The sequence below is a fragment of the Canis aureus genome, chromosome X (assembly GCF_053574225.1).
Source record: "Canis aureus isolate CA01 chromosome X, VMU_Caureus_v.1.0, whole genome shotgun sequence".
NCBI classification, from domain to species: Eukaryota; Metazoa; Chordata; class Mammalia; order Carnivora; family Canidae; genus Canis; species Canis aureus.
The window spans coordinates 99,045,970-99,057,767 of record NC_135649.1 but is presented as its reverse complement, the minus strand read 5'-3'; the positions used below and the strand labels follow the sequence as shown (position 1 = coordinate 99,057,767).

The following is an 11,798-nucleotide window of genomic DNA, read 5'->3' as shown; positions in this document are numbered from 1 at the left end:
GGTGTCTCTGTGATCACAGATTGCCACTTAACTCCAGTTGGTACAAGGACAGCCTTCTACACAGCCAGTGGAAGCGGAAGTGAAGAGAGAGCCAAGTCAACCCTTGCCAATCCTGACATGTCATAATATTAAATGTCCTGATGCCACCTCCAAAGGTAACTTAATTTTTGATTACGTTGGCTAAGTTTTTGATATTTTTTAAGGTTTTATTTTCATGAGAGACACAGAGAGAGAGAGTGGCAGAGACACAGGCAGAGAGAGAGGGAGAAGCAGGCTCCATGCAGGGAGCCCGATGCGGGACTTGATCCCGGGACTCCAGGATCACGCCCTGGGCCAAAAGCAGGCCCTAAACTGCTGAGCCACCCAGGGATCCTCCCAGTTTTTTATATTTGTAAAGGCCTTGCTTAAGCTCTGAATTTTTTTTGTAATCAATGGTCAACATCGTAATGTTTATTATAATTTAGTATTATAAATTTGATTTTAGCAGATTCAATGGAGAGAGTCACTAAAGGTATGATAATAGCTTATTAGAGTAGTAGCCTGTTCCTTCCTTGGAGATGTACAGAGAAGTGTCACCTGTTGGCACATGTGTTCCTTCATGATCAAACAGTATGGATCAGAGGATTTTCTAATTGTCTATAACTAAAGTTTTTCTTTAATTGAATACAAAAATATGCATATAAAAATAAGAAAGTTTATTTGGCATTATTTTTTTTACACTCTTCTGCCTCTGGCTCCTTATATTTTTTCACGGTGAACTGCACCTGTGTGGCCCCCATGCCTTCATAACTTTGCACAGAGCATCTCCAGCATCATATCATCCATGCTGACCGAACCAATGATGGGCCTGAAGAATAGCTCCACGATGACATCAGCATTGACATATCTCAGCAGGAAGAGGGCACTATTCAGTTCGGTGAATCTGGCTTGGTACCCCCTGTGGGTCATCCTGATGTGGTCACTGAGTATCTGCTGAGCTCCCCACTGGAGTCCCTGAATGTACTTCACGCAATGAAGGCCTGGCAGGTCTGGAGGAGAAAAAGGGAGCAAAGTCTCTTTATTGTAGGTGAACAGCTCACTTGGCATCCTTTGCGCATCCGTTTCTGCCCCTTCCCACATTAAACAAGAGTCCAAAGCTTCCTGCTTAAGAGGGCTCTCTAGAACAAGGATAAAATGCCGCACTAGTTATAAGCTTTTAGAAGCAATGCTTGGGAGAGTGAAATACCATTTAGTTATTTTATAGGCACTGTGTTTGTATCCTCACTTTTAAAAACTGCTGGCCTTGAGCCAGCATATGCACATTTATTCACTAGGACAGTAGAGTATCATTTAATGAATTATGGCTCTAGTTCACTGTACACATAGGAAGACATTAAGATTACTTCAAGAAGTGAGCACCTTGACCTTTTACCTATGGGAAAGCAGGCTACTGTAGAATGACTACAGGTTTTGCCAGATGTCAAATATTTCACCATCTTCTGTAGAATTTCCCACAGCAATACCATGATTACCTAGCTGACGGTGGTAAACTTCACAGCCACAAATAGTGACTTGTGAGTCTCATTCTAATTGTTGGCCTATAGGCTGATTTTAGTCTTGAGTCCCATAGTAATTTCAGAGATAATACTGACCATTTAGCTCCTTGTAGCATGATTTCTGTCTTGGGGAAGATTGTTTAAAAACTGACTCTAATGAATATTGCAAAAGCATCTTTTTAAAAATACTAAACAAAGAGGTCTTTAAAAGCACTGTCTTACAGGCATTAAAAAGTTAAAAATATGCAAACATCTTCATTTTCAACAGGTTCAAAAGTAACTTTTCAAACAGGGAATGCTTGACCTTCTTGCAGGATAGTGTGATAACTCTGGTAAAAGTGAATGAAATACAATGTAGGAAAGATAATGTGCCTGTAAGTTGTATAAAGACTGTGGTAAGAGGAGGCTGCTTTTAAAAGTTCTTTGATCCTGCAGGACAGTAATATTACTGTAAAGTTCTTTAACTTGTATTTAAATAATGACCAACTTACTGTGCTGTTTAAACAATGTCAGTGAAGATGGCAATCGCTTTCTTTCCCTTTCCTATAAAATCCAGCAGTAAAGTATTTCAAAAACAATATGGTGACCAACAGAGTAGCAGGACCAGCCGGTATTCTTTAAAAAATAGTAACAGGCGAGCCATTCCTATCATAGGCAAACATGTCTGATAAAGTGAGAATGAAATTAAGCCACATCTGTACTCCATATTCTATTTCCAATTGCCCCCCTCCATACATTACCCCCCTACTCCCTAAGGTCACTATCCAGACTTGAGACCCCATTTGAGTGGATTCCATTGATGAGAGGAAGAGGAGGCTTGCAAGAAGTTCCACCAGGACTGTGAAGCTCCTCTAGGTCTGGATTCATGGCTCCTTAAAACTTGAGTGAACTCCTCAGTTTCCGAGTCACTTTCCTCTGCTTTCCTACTATACTCTCCTTTTTTCACTGCACCCCCACCGCCTCCTTGCAAAAGGTATGCCCATAAAGTAAATTCAGGAAAGAGAAAATGTGGACAGATGGACTCCACAATTTAAAAAAGTGTTTAAACATAAAGATCAGAGGATTCACAACAAAAGGATAAACATCTAAGAAAAGGCACACACTTAGCAGGTGCATTTGTGTTGAAAACACACTTAGCTTAGCTGATTAAAGTCACAGTGAGAGGATTCAGAGAACTAGATAGAATAAGGGAGGTGTGTGTGTGTGTGTGTGTGTGTGTGTGAGAGAGAGAGAGAGAGAGAGAGAGAGAGAATGACCAGAGTATGCTAAACAGGGTGGAGGGAAAGAGGGAAACTAGTGGAATGTAAAGTTCAAGAAGCTGAGCCCCTGCCTTTCTTTTATATTCCAACAGAGCTAGGCACATGGTAGATGTTTAAGAACACTGGCTGAAAAAAAAAAAAAAAAGAACACTGGCTGAAGAATGATCTGAAGAACCATCTTGGGCACTTACTACAAATGCGGATTTGCAGACCCTGGACCACAGCTACCAAATCAGAACCTCCAAGGGAGGAGCCTGGTAAGACTTTGAAAAAGTGCCCCCCTCCCCTTATGCACAGCCAAGTTTGGAAAACAACAATATAAGCAAAAGGTGACTTACTGTGATCCCTGGGATGAGCTGTGGTCTCTAGGTCTTGAAATGTGAGTTCTGAATGAAATATTATCCTATTAGATACTGCTCTGTGCCCTTTCACAAAATGCTAGGCAGGAGCATAACCAGAGACTCCTGGTGTTAGGGAGGGAAAAGGTGTGGAGGGAGCATTATACAAACTATCCCAACTCAAGCTGCCTGGAAACTTTGTGACCACTTGTGACCCTTTTGGAGGGATTCTGGTCAAAGACAGCTCTAGTAATGGCACATACTCAAGAAAAGGTGCTGGGTAGCCCATGGAGATGTTCTCTCATGATGTGGTTGGTGTGTGGGGGGCAGTGTCCAGCACCTAACAGACAACTTGAAAGTGTGTGCAGCAGACATCCCATGGGGGCTGGGAGATCCATGTTCCACGACTCACTGGCCATTACTGTGGAGTAAAGTTACTTGGGACTAGGTTACCTAATCTGCAAATGGGATGGAGTCAGGGTGAAGGGCAGAGGGGCCTGATGAGGAGGTCCCTAGGGTCTCTGCAAGTTCTAAAAGACAGTGCTCCTGCTGGCAGTCCCTAGTGTTTTTTCCCTGCCCCCTTAGTACCCTGATACGGACACACTGAGGAGGACATAGTCCAGCTGCTTAGGACCATAAACCTGATCATTCAGAAGCAGTCCCATGAAAGGCAAGTCCAGCGTCCTGCATGACAGTGTCCCTGGGAGATACTCCAGGACTCCTTAACAAAGCTTTCCTTTCTTAGGAGCCTGAATAGATTTCCTTTCACAAAAAGTTGTAGTTCACCTCAGAACTGGGTTTCAGAAAGACATGTGGCAGGATTTGCAGTGAACACAAAGTTGTGCGCTTTTTTTTTTTTTTATAGCTACACTACTGGATTTAAAAGACTAGAGGAGGACCAGCCCTGTGCCTTGATGGCACCAACTTTTCCTTAGTAACAGAAGGGGGAGAGAGATAAGTACTAAACTCCATCACCCAATCCCCCTGCTCTCTGTTTTGCGTCTGACCGCAGCCCACCCACGAGGAGTGCTTTCTGGAGTTCCCCCAACTCTGCTGAGTTACTCGAGATTCTTCGCTGGTTCCCCGACCCTCCCCTGACCACCGAAAACTCTTAAGTGCCTGTGCCTCGGCCAGCCGTTGCCCGGAGTTTTTCTGAACGGAGGAAAGCCCGCGCCCGAGGTCTCGCACTTACCCGGGTTAAAGAGCACGGTCCCCTTGAGGTAGGCGTACTCCTTGGTACTGATGTCCAGGCTCCAGCACTTGGCAAGGAAGCACTTGATGGCTTGGACTTCAGCGGCCGTTGGCAAACGCCCGGCCTCGCGCGGCGGTACCAAGGGGGGCGGCTGCGGGGTCGGAGGCGGCGGCTCGTCGCCCGCGGTCTCCCGCCGCCTGGTGGTGAGGATCCTCTGCAGCAGGCTGGGCTCCGAGGTCTCTACCGTCTCAAAGTTCAAGCGGTCCTGGGCCAGCTCGAGCAGGAGCAGCGGCGCCCAGCTGTTGCGCACCAGCACCAGCTGCTGGTCCAGAGGGAGCACCTGGAAGCAGGGTAAGTACTTGACAAAGCGCAGCGTCTTCAACAGGCCTGCCGAGGCGGCCTCGCAGACCACCTGTGGACTCTTGAGGGCCACTCGGCGCTGCGCGTCACACCGGGGGTCCCACCAGGGGGCCGCGGGCTGCATCTCCCGAGCCGCGTGCGTCTGCTTGGCGCTCGCGGGCAAGCGGTGGAAGATGCTGCCGGGGCGCGGGTGCTCGTCCCCGCAAAAGCAGCAGCGGGACAGGTACGCCACGGCCTGCCGGCCCGGCAGCTGCTCTCTGCCCCCCGGGCCCTGGGCGCTGTAAGAGCGGCCCCACCACGCGCCCCCAGGCCGCGCCTCGGGCGTTTCCGGCGCCACGTGCGTCTGCTTGGCGCTGGTGAGCAAGCTGTAGAGGATGCTGCCCTGGCGCGGGTGCTCTTCCCCGCAGAAGCAGCAGCGGTACAGGAGCACCGTGGTCCGCGCCCCCGGCAGCGCCCCTCGGCCCGCCGCGGGCTCCGCGCCGCACGAGCAGCCCCAGCACGCGCCCCCCAGCCGCGCCTCGGGCGCCTCCGCAGCCGCGCGCGTCTGCTTGGCGCTCGTGAGCATGTTGTAGAGGATGCTGCCCTGGCGCGGGTGCTCTTCCCCGCAGAAGCAGCAGCGGTACAGGAGCGCCGTGGTCCGCGCCCCCGGCAGCGCCCCTCGGCCCGGCGCGGGCTCCGCGCCGCACGAGCAGCCCCAGCACGCGCCCCCCAGCCGCGCCTCGGGCGCCACCGGGGCCGCGTGCGTCTGCTTGGCGCTCATGAGCATGTTGTAGAGGATGCTGCCCTGCCACTGGTGGTCCTCGCCTGCCATGGCCCGCGGTGCCCGGAACCCGACTCTGTCCGGTGGCGGCCGCCTGGGATCTATTTATACCAAGCGCGCACGCACGCGCGTCGGCCGTCTCCGCCAGGGCAAGGGCGCGGAGGGGGGCGCGGGCGCTGTGCTCGGGAGTGTTCGCCCTTGACCTCAGCGGTTAAAAAGGGGCAGATGCTCCTTAAAGGCTGAGAATGAAGGGGGGGCGGAGGCATGGGAGCTTCTGGACACTCCGTTCCTCTCGTTCCACCCTTCCCTGCCTCTGGAAGGCAGAGCGCAGAGGAGGTAGCAGATAATCCGGGGGCAGGGTTCCAACTCTTTTCACTGAAACCTGGCATCTCGTTTGCTCCCTTTATTGGAGGGGCAGGCGCGCCTCATTAAACGGGGACCATCTATTTCTATGCCATCGTTGAATACTTTCATTAAGTGCTCAAACTTTCTATGACTTATGTTTTCCATATGGATGGGGAAGTCTCGTTTTCAGGGAACTTGAAAAGTAAAGACCACGGACCAGCGATAAGAGCATTGCGTGGTAACTTGCTAGAAATGCCCCACCTCGGTCTCCAGCCAGACCTTCTGACTCTGAATCTGCATTTTAATGAGGTTCCCGGGGCGGGAGGGGAGTGGGGGTTGCATGCCCTTTACATTTTGAAAAGCGCTGCTTTAAGGATGCAGTCATAAGCGTTTTGTTTGATTCAGTTGATATTCATGAACACCCACTTTATGTATTAAAGAGCAAGAGTGACCAGGATGTAAAAGGGGCTAATATTTGGGGGTTATAATAATCGCAGGTGCTAAAAGGTTACTTCAGTGAGAACTTTGGGTTCTTCTAAAAAGTATTGCCTTGGGTAGTCGTGTAATTAATGTTTCTTCTCACACCCCTCCTACCTCAATAATGAGAAACACGGGTTTCAGGAAGCCTGGCTCCTTTGATCCTCACTGGCCACACAGCCTCCTTCCCTGAGTTCTATACAGGCGCTGAGATCAGTGGGTCTTTCCACATCACCACCTGCCCCCGTTGTGTAACTGTTTCACCAACCAGCTGCTTAACTTCAAACTCACAACCCTTTAGTTTTCAGATTCCTCATCTCTAAAATGGGAGGTTTGTTTAGTGATTTCGCGGGTCCGGGGCTGAAGACTAATGTGTACCAGTTGCCATAGGATCATCTTTCTCCTTTTGTAGTTTCTCTGGGGCCTGGAATTCTGAGCATAAGAGGAATACCTAGGAGACACTGATTTGCATTCAACCTGAAATTTTATTCTGCCTGTGAGGGGCCCTACAACACAAAGGTTAAATCTCCAGCACTGGCACCAGATTGCCTCAATTCTAATTCCTGCCCTCACTCTTTCTAACTCTATGGCCTTGGGCCGTGTATTGGTTTCCTATTGGTGCTGTAACAAATTACCACAAATCTAGTGGCTTAAGGCAACACAAATTTATTATGTTATAGTTCTGGAGGCCAGCGGTCTCAAATCAGTTCCACTGGGCTAAACTCAAGGTGACATTCCCTTTGGAAGCTCCAGGGGAGGATCTATTTTCTTGCCTTTTCCAGCATCTACAAGCGGCCTGTATTCCTTGGCTCCTGGCCACATCACTCTTACCTCTGCTTCCATCTCCATTCTTATTCTTTTAAAGATCCTTGTAATTGCAGTGGGTAAAGCCACATAATCCAGAATGATCTCCCCTTCTCAAACTTTGTAATTAAATTACATCTGCGAACTCTCTTACCATGTGAGATAATATATTCCCAGCTTCTGAGTGTTAGAATATGGACACCATTGGGGCGGCATGATTTAGCTTTTCACAGGACAGTTCCTTAAGCACCTGTGCCTCACTTTCCTTACTTGTAAAGTGTAGACAATTAGCAGACACAGACAATTAGTCTGTGAGATCATTTCCATACATGAGTTACCCCATGTAAAATATTTGCCTGGTACATGTTAAGTGTGGGATGTATCAGCCATTGTCCCCCCCTTCCCTTTTAATATCATGTGGGATAACTTCAGGGTTGGTTAGGAGGTGATGTTACACTAGCACTGCCATTATTCCATCTCTCCTAGGGAAGCCCACCCTCACCTTCAACCCAGAAGCTGTCTCTTTTTTTTTTTTTTTCTGCACGTCCACATGTCTTGGCCCAGACTCAAAGCACTGCATGGGCCATCTGGTCCACAATGATAATATACCTTGGAAATGTTATCTCCTTGTCCATGTCATGCCATTTCCAATATTCAGGCTACTATTTGAGGTATTCTGATTGGTACTTCAGCGATCTTCCTGATTGATGAATCCCTGCTGTCAGCCCTGCTGAAAAACCTGGCCTACCACAGTCCCCACCTTAAGTTGCCAGAGATAGTTACTTTTTATTAGGTCATCCTATATTATTTTCTTCCAAATACTTATTAGAATCGGATATGATGGATTGATTCCATTATTTGTTGTTTGTTGATTGTATCCCTCCATTAGTATAAAAGTCCCACGAAGTCAAGGACTCTGTGTTCCAGCAACTAGAACAATGTCTGGCATACAGTAGGTGCTCAAACGTATTTGCTAGCCAACTGTATCTTTAGAAAAAGAGGAGAAGGTTATAGCTTGTTCTTTCAACACCAAGGGCAAGCATTCCCACACGACCATTGTTGCACTGACCCTGGAGGGAGGAGAAATGAGCAAGCTCTGCAGGACTGAGCATTCTGGAGGCCCTTTTTTTGATACTTAGAGTGTTACAGGCACCATGGGAAAGTAACAAGAGGACCAAGTTAACAGTCAAAAGGTACTCGTCCACTCTCAAGATAAAACAAGTCCCTTAACTTCAGCCTTCATACTTGTGAAATGGGGAAAATTCTATAAACCTATATTCACAAGTCCACCCTGTTCTTAGTCCTACAAGAGTTACTATTATTTTTTTCCTCTCAATATAGCCCTTGAGAGAAATGTTTGCTGACCTCTTCATTACATTGAAAATATAAAGCAATGGAAGTTTCTACTTCTTATTCAATTTCAGAACATTTAGCCTTGCTTTAGGCTTCTTTTTACCTATGACATCAGAAAAAGTACGATAAACTATTTTATTTTTTATGTAAATTCAATTTGCCAACATAGAGTATAACACCCAGTGCTTTTCACATCATGGGCCCTCTCCAAAGCCCAGTGCCCAATTACCTCATCCCCTCACCCACCTGCCCTCCAGCCACCCTCAGTCTGTTTCCTGGAGTTAAGAATCTCTCATAGTTTGTCTCCCTCTCTGATGTTGCCCCATGCAGTTTCCCCTCCTTCCGTTATGGTCCCTTGCACTGTTTCCTGTAGTCTACACATGAGTGAAACCGTATCATAATGGTACCCTAGCCCTCTATAACTCAAGGGTATTCCTAAAACTCTTCGTCTTGCCAACTATATTTTAAAAGATCCTAGTTAGACTCATATTTTTTGTTTCTTTAATCATTCACACCTTGTATGTATTTGATGCCTTTGCCTTTGACTATCAGACATCATCTCAAATTGAAGCTCCAGTACAGTGCTGAAAACCATGAACTTGTAGCATATTGGTTATAATTCCTCTTCTTTCCCAGAAGCAGTCTTCTGATCTTCTTACTCATGTTTTTCTTGAAGTTGCGATCTTCTATTTGCAACTCTGAAGGACTTTCTAGGTTCTTTGGACTATTTCTAAGGAGAGATTGCCTGCTTGTCCTTCACAAGTATTCATCCTTAGAAATGTCAGGAGACAACTGACTTCATCGTTCTGCTTTCCATTTTTCCCCCTGAACAAATAGCTCCTGAGAAACAAAATCATCCAAACACATCAGTGCAGAAATTTGCACCAAGTAATGCCAGCCTGCTGGTTGCTACGGGATTAGTGAAGACATAACCTTCTAAGGCAGGCACGAGCTTCTTCATTTGATTTGTTCCGTGTCCTCGGACCTCTGTGACAGCTAGACAAAAGGACACTCATCAGCTGCACCTGTCATGTGCTGAGTTTGTCCACAACTGCAATTGGGATATTTACACTGAGTCATTGTTCGGTGACCTTGGCCAGTTGGACACCTGCTCTGTAGAATCCATTATCTGTTCCAACTCAGGGTGGGAGTAAAGCTGCTCTGCCTGCTTGAATGCAGCCTTCAACTTCAAAGTAATGCACTTTTCACTAAAAGGATGTAGGAGTGTAGTATAGGTGGGGATAAAGCCGGGTAAAATGGTAAAACTGACCTTTGCACGGCAAGCTGCTCTTGACCTAGGAAGGCACGACAATCTGAAACCTGATGCGACTTTTCAATCCAGGCTTAAAAGAGCTGAAATGCCTCAGAATTCAGTACCTTCAGTAAAGAGGTGACAGGGAGTAATAGTAGTGTTTTCCTTATTCTTCAAGGAAAGTGTTGAGAAATACTACTTTAGAAAAATAGTGGCTGATGAAATCCAAAAGATAGCCTCCTTATTTTCCTTCCCAAGACCCAGAACATTGAAAACTCTGTCTGTGGAAGAATTAATAGGCTTTAGGTGCTGACTCATGAAACCCCTAAAGAAAATCAAATCATCATTATTTATTTCCTCCAGATGAGCTACAAAGAAGGTAATCCACTGCCTTAGGGGTCACCTAGCTGCTGAGGTGGAATAATGACACTTACACTCACAATAATTCTGAAAGGTTCTAAAAGCAACTTTCCAAATCAGTCAAAGGACCACTAAATTTAAGGAAAAAATGTTCATCAAATCAATTAATTTTACTGCATCTACCAATTTTGCATTCATCCCAATACCAGATGTTGATCAAATTATCTAATTAATAAATTCAGACTAACAGGTTGAAAAATGATTGCCTCTTTGGTTCACAGGCTTTTAGAATCTATTGGACTGGTCAGTTTGGGAATCATTGCTCCATTGGTGTGTCCACATAGCTACGTCCCCTAATGGTGATGGTAATTTTATTGCACACTCCTGTTTGTGTCAGGGTCTGGAACTGTTGTAATATCTCCCACCCAAGAAATTGCTTTCTTTTTCCCTCTTTCCTGACTTCTCTTAGCAAGTTCCTCCTCACGACCAGTGTACCTAGAGTACCTTGTAAAGTGCCTGGCATGTTAAAAGTATGCACCAAACAGCTGCTAAATGAAACAGTGAGTGAAAAGTTTCTTCCACACCTACAGATCTCTTAACTCCACCTGATTGCCCAACTTGCTCTCCTTTGCTGTGATTCTGGGGGTTTTAACAGTCTTTCCATTCCTGAGGGAAAGATCCTAGGTCTCTTCTGCCAAATACCAGCTACCTTTTTTTAACTACTCTGACTACTAGTTTGATAATCTCAAAAAAGAGAGTGAATATATAATCTGTGTTTACAAGTTGTGGAAGGTAGGAAATGATTAACAGTACCTCATCTTGCGAGATATTACAGTTAAATTGCAATTTCTTTAGGTTAGAAACCTCAGACTGTGCATATATTGCCCACTTAGATCACAATAAGTGATACATTGCCCAACTTAATCAAATCTGTGATGAAATTCTCTGTACATGTACATATCAAATACATTTGAAATGAAGGATCCTGAGGTTGATAAATCATTCAAGTTTACAGTTAAATGGATTTAATGCTCATAGTGCTGTAAACCTAACTGCTTTGTCTGAGGTTACAATGACAGACATACGAAGAACAAAATACATGTGAATGGATGTAGGTGAATTTCTTTGCAGCAGAGCCGAATGCTGATCATGAAGAAAATCAGAACCTTTATTTCCAAACTGATGTTTTTGCCATGACAGGTATGGCTGAATTATTTTTAAAAAGCTGCCTTAGCTCAAGTTCTCTGAAGTAGGCACTAGACAAAGACCATGCACGTCTTGGGGATATAATTGACTGGTGAGGATGTAGGAAAGGTGAAATTGGGAATGAGGGAAGGCCAATGTCAAGGATCATTAGTGAAGTCACTGCTATGAGCAACAGAAGTAACTCTCCCAGGGCCTCCCAGAACTGCCCACCCAAAGAGGGAGGCAGCACTCTTTATCCATTAGTTTCCAGTCTCCAAGGTTAAATGTTGTTACCAAGTTTCTGCCAGTATCCATGGTGTTGCAAAACACAGCCTGAGAAAAACCATAGCCTGCATGGAACTAACCATCTACCCACCTTGCTTGGATTTGAATCGAACTAACCGTCCACCCACCTGTGCTTGGATTTGGATCAGAGATATGGATGAGAACATACAAGGCAGGGAGTTGAGATGTCTGAGAGAGAAGTTCTTAGCCAGTCATCCTTAACTCGCTGCCCTGAGGTCAATGCCAGCCAATACGGGAACTGGCTGAGGTGAAGCACCTACCTCAGCACTCTT

General features: G+C 46.1%; 1 protein-coding gene across 1 annotated transcript; it reads right to left on the bottom strand.

Moving 5' to 3' along the window:
* Window positions 1–674: 674 nt before the first annotated feature.
* On the bottom strand, window positions 675–5,530 carry NR0B1 (nuclear receptor subfamily 0 group B member 1). Its single transcript, XM_077887603.1, has 2 exons — window positions 4,325–5,530; window positions 675–1,028 (listed from the first exon to the last, which is right to left on the bottom strand). Exons 1-2 carry the CDS (start codon window positions 5,493–5,495, stop codon window positions 784–786), a joined length of 1,416 nt encoding a protein of 471 aa, XP_077743729.1. The 5' UTR covers window positions 5,496–5,530; the 3' UTR covers window positions 675–783.
* Between the last annotated feature and the right edge of the window lie 6,268 nt (window positions 5,531–11,798).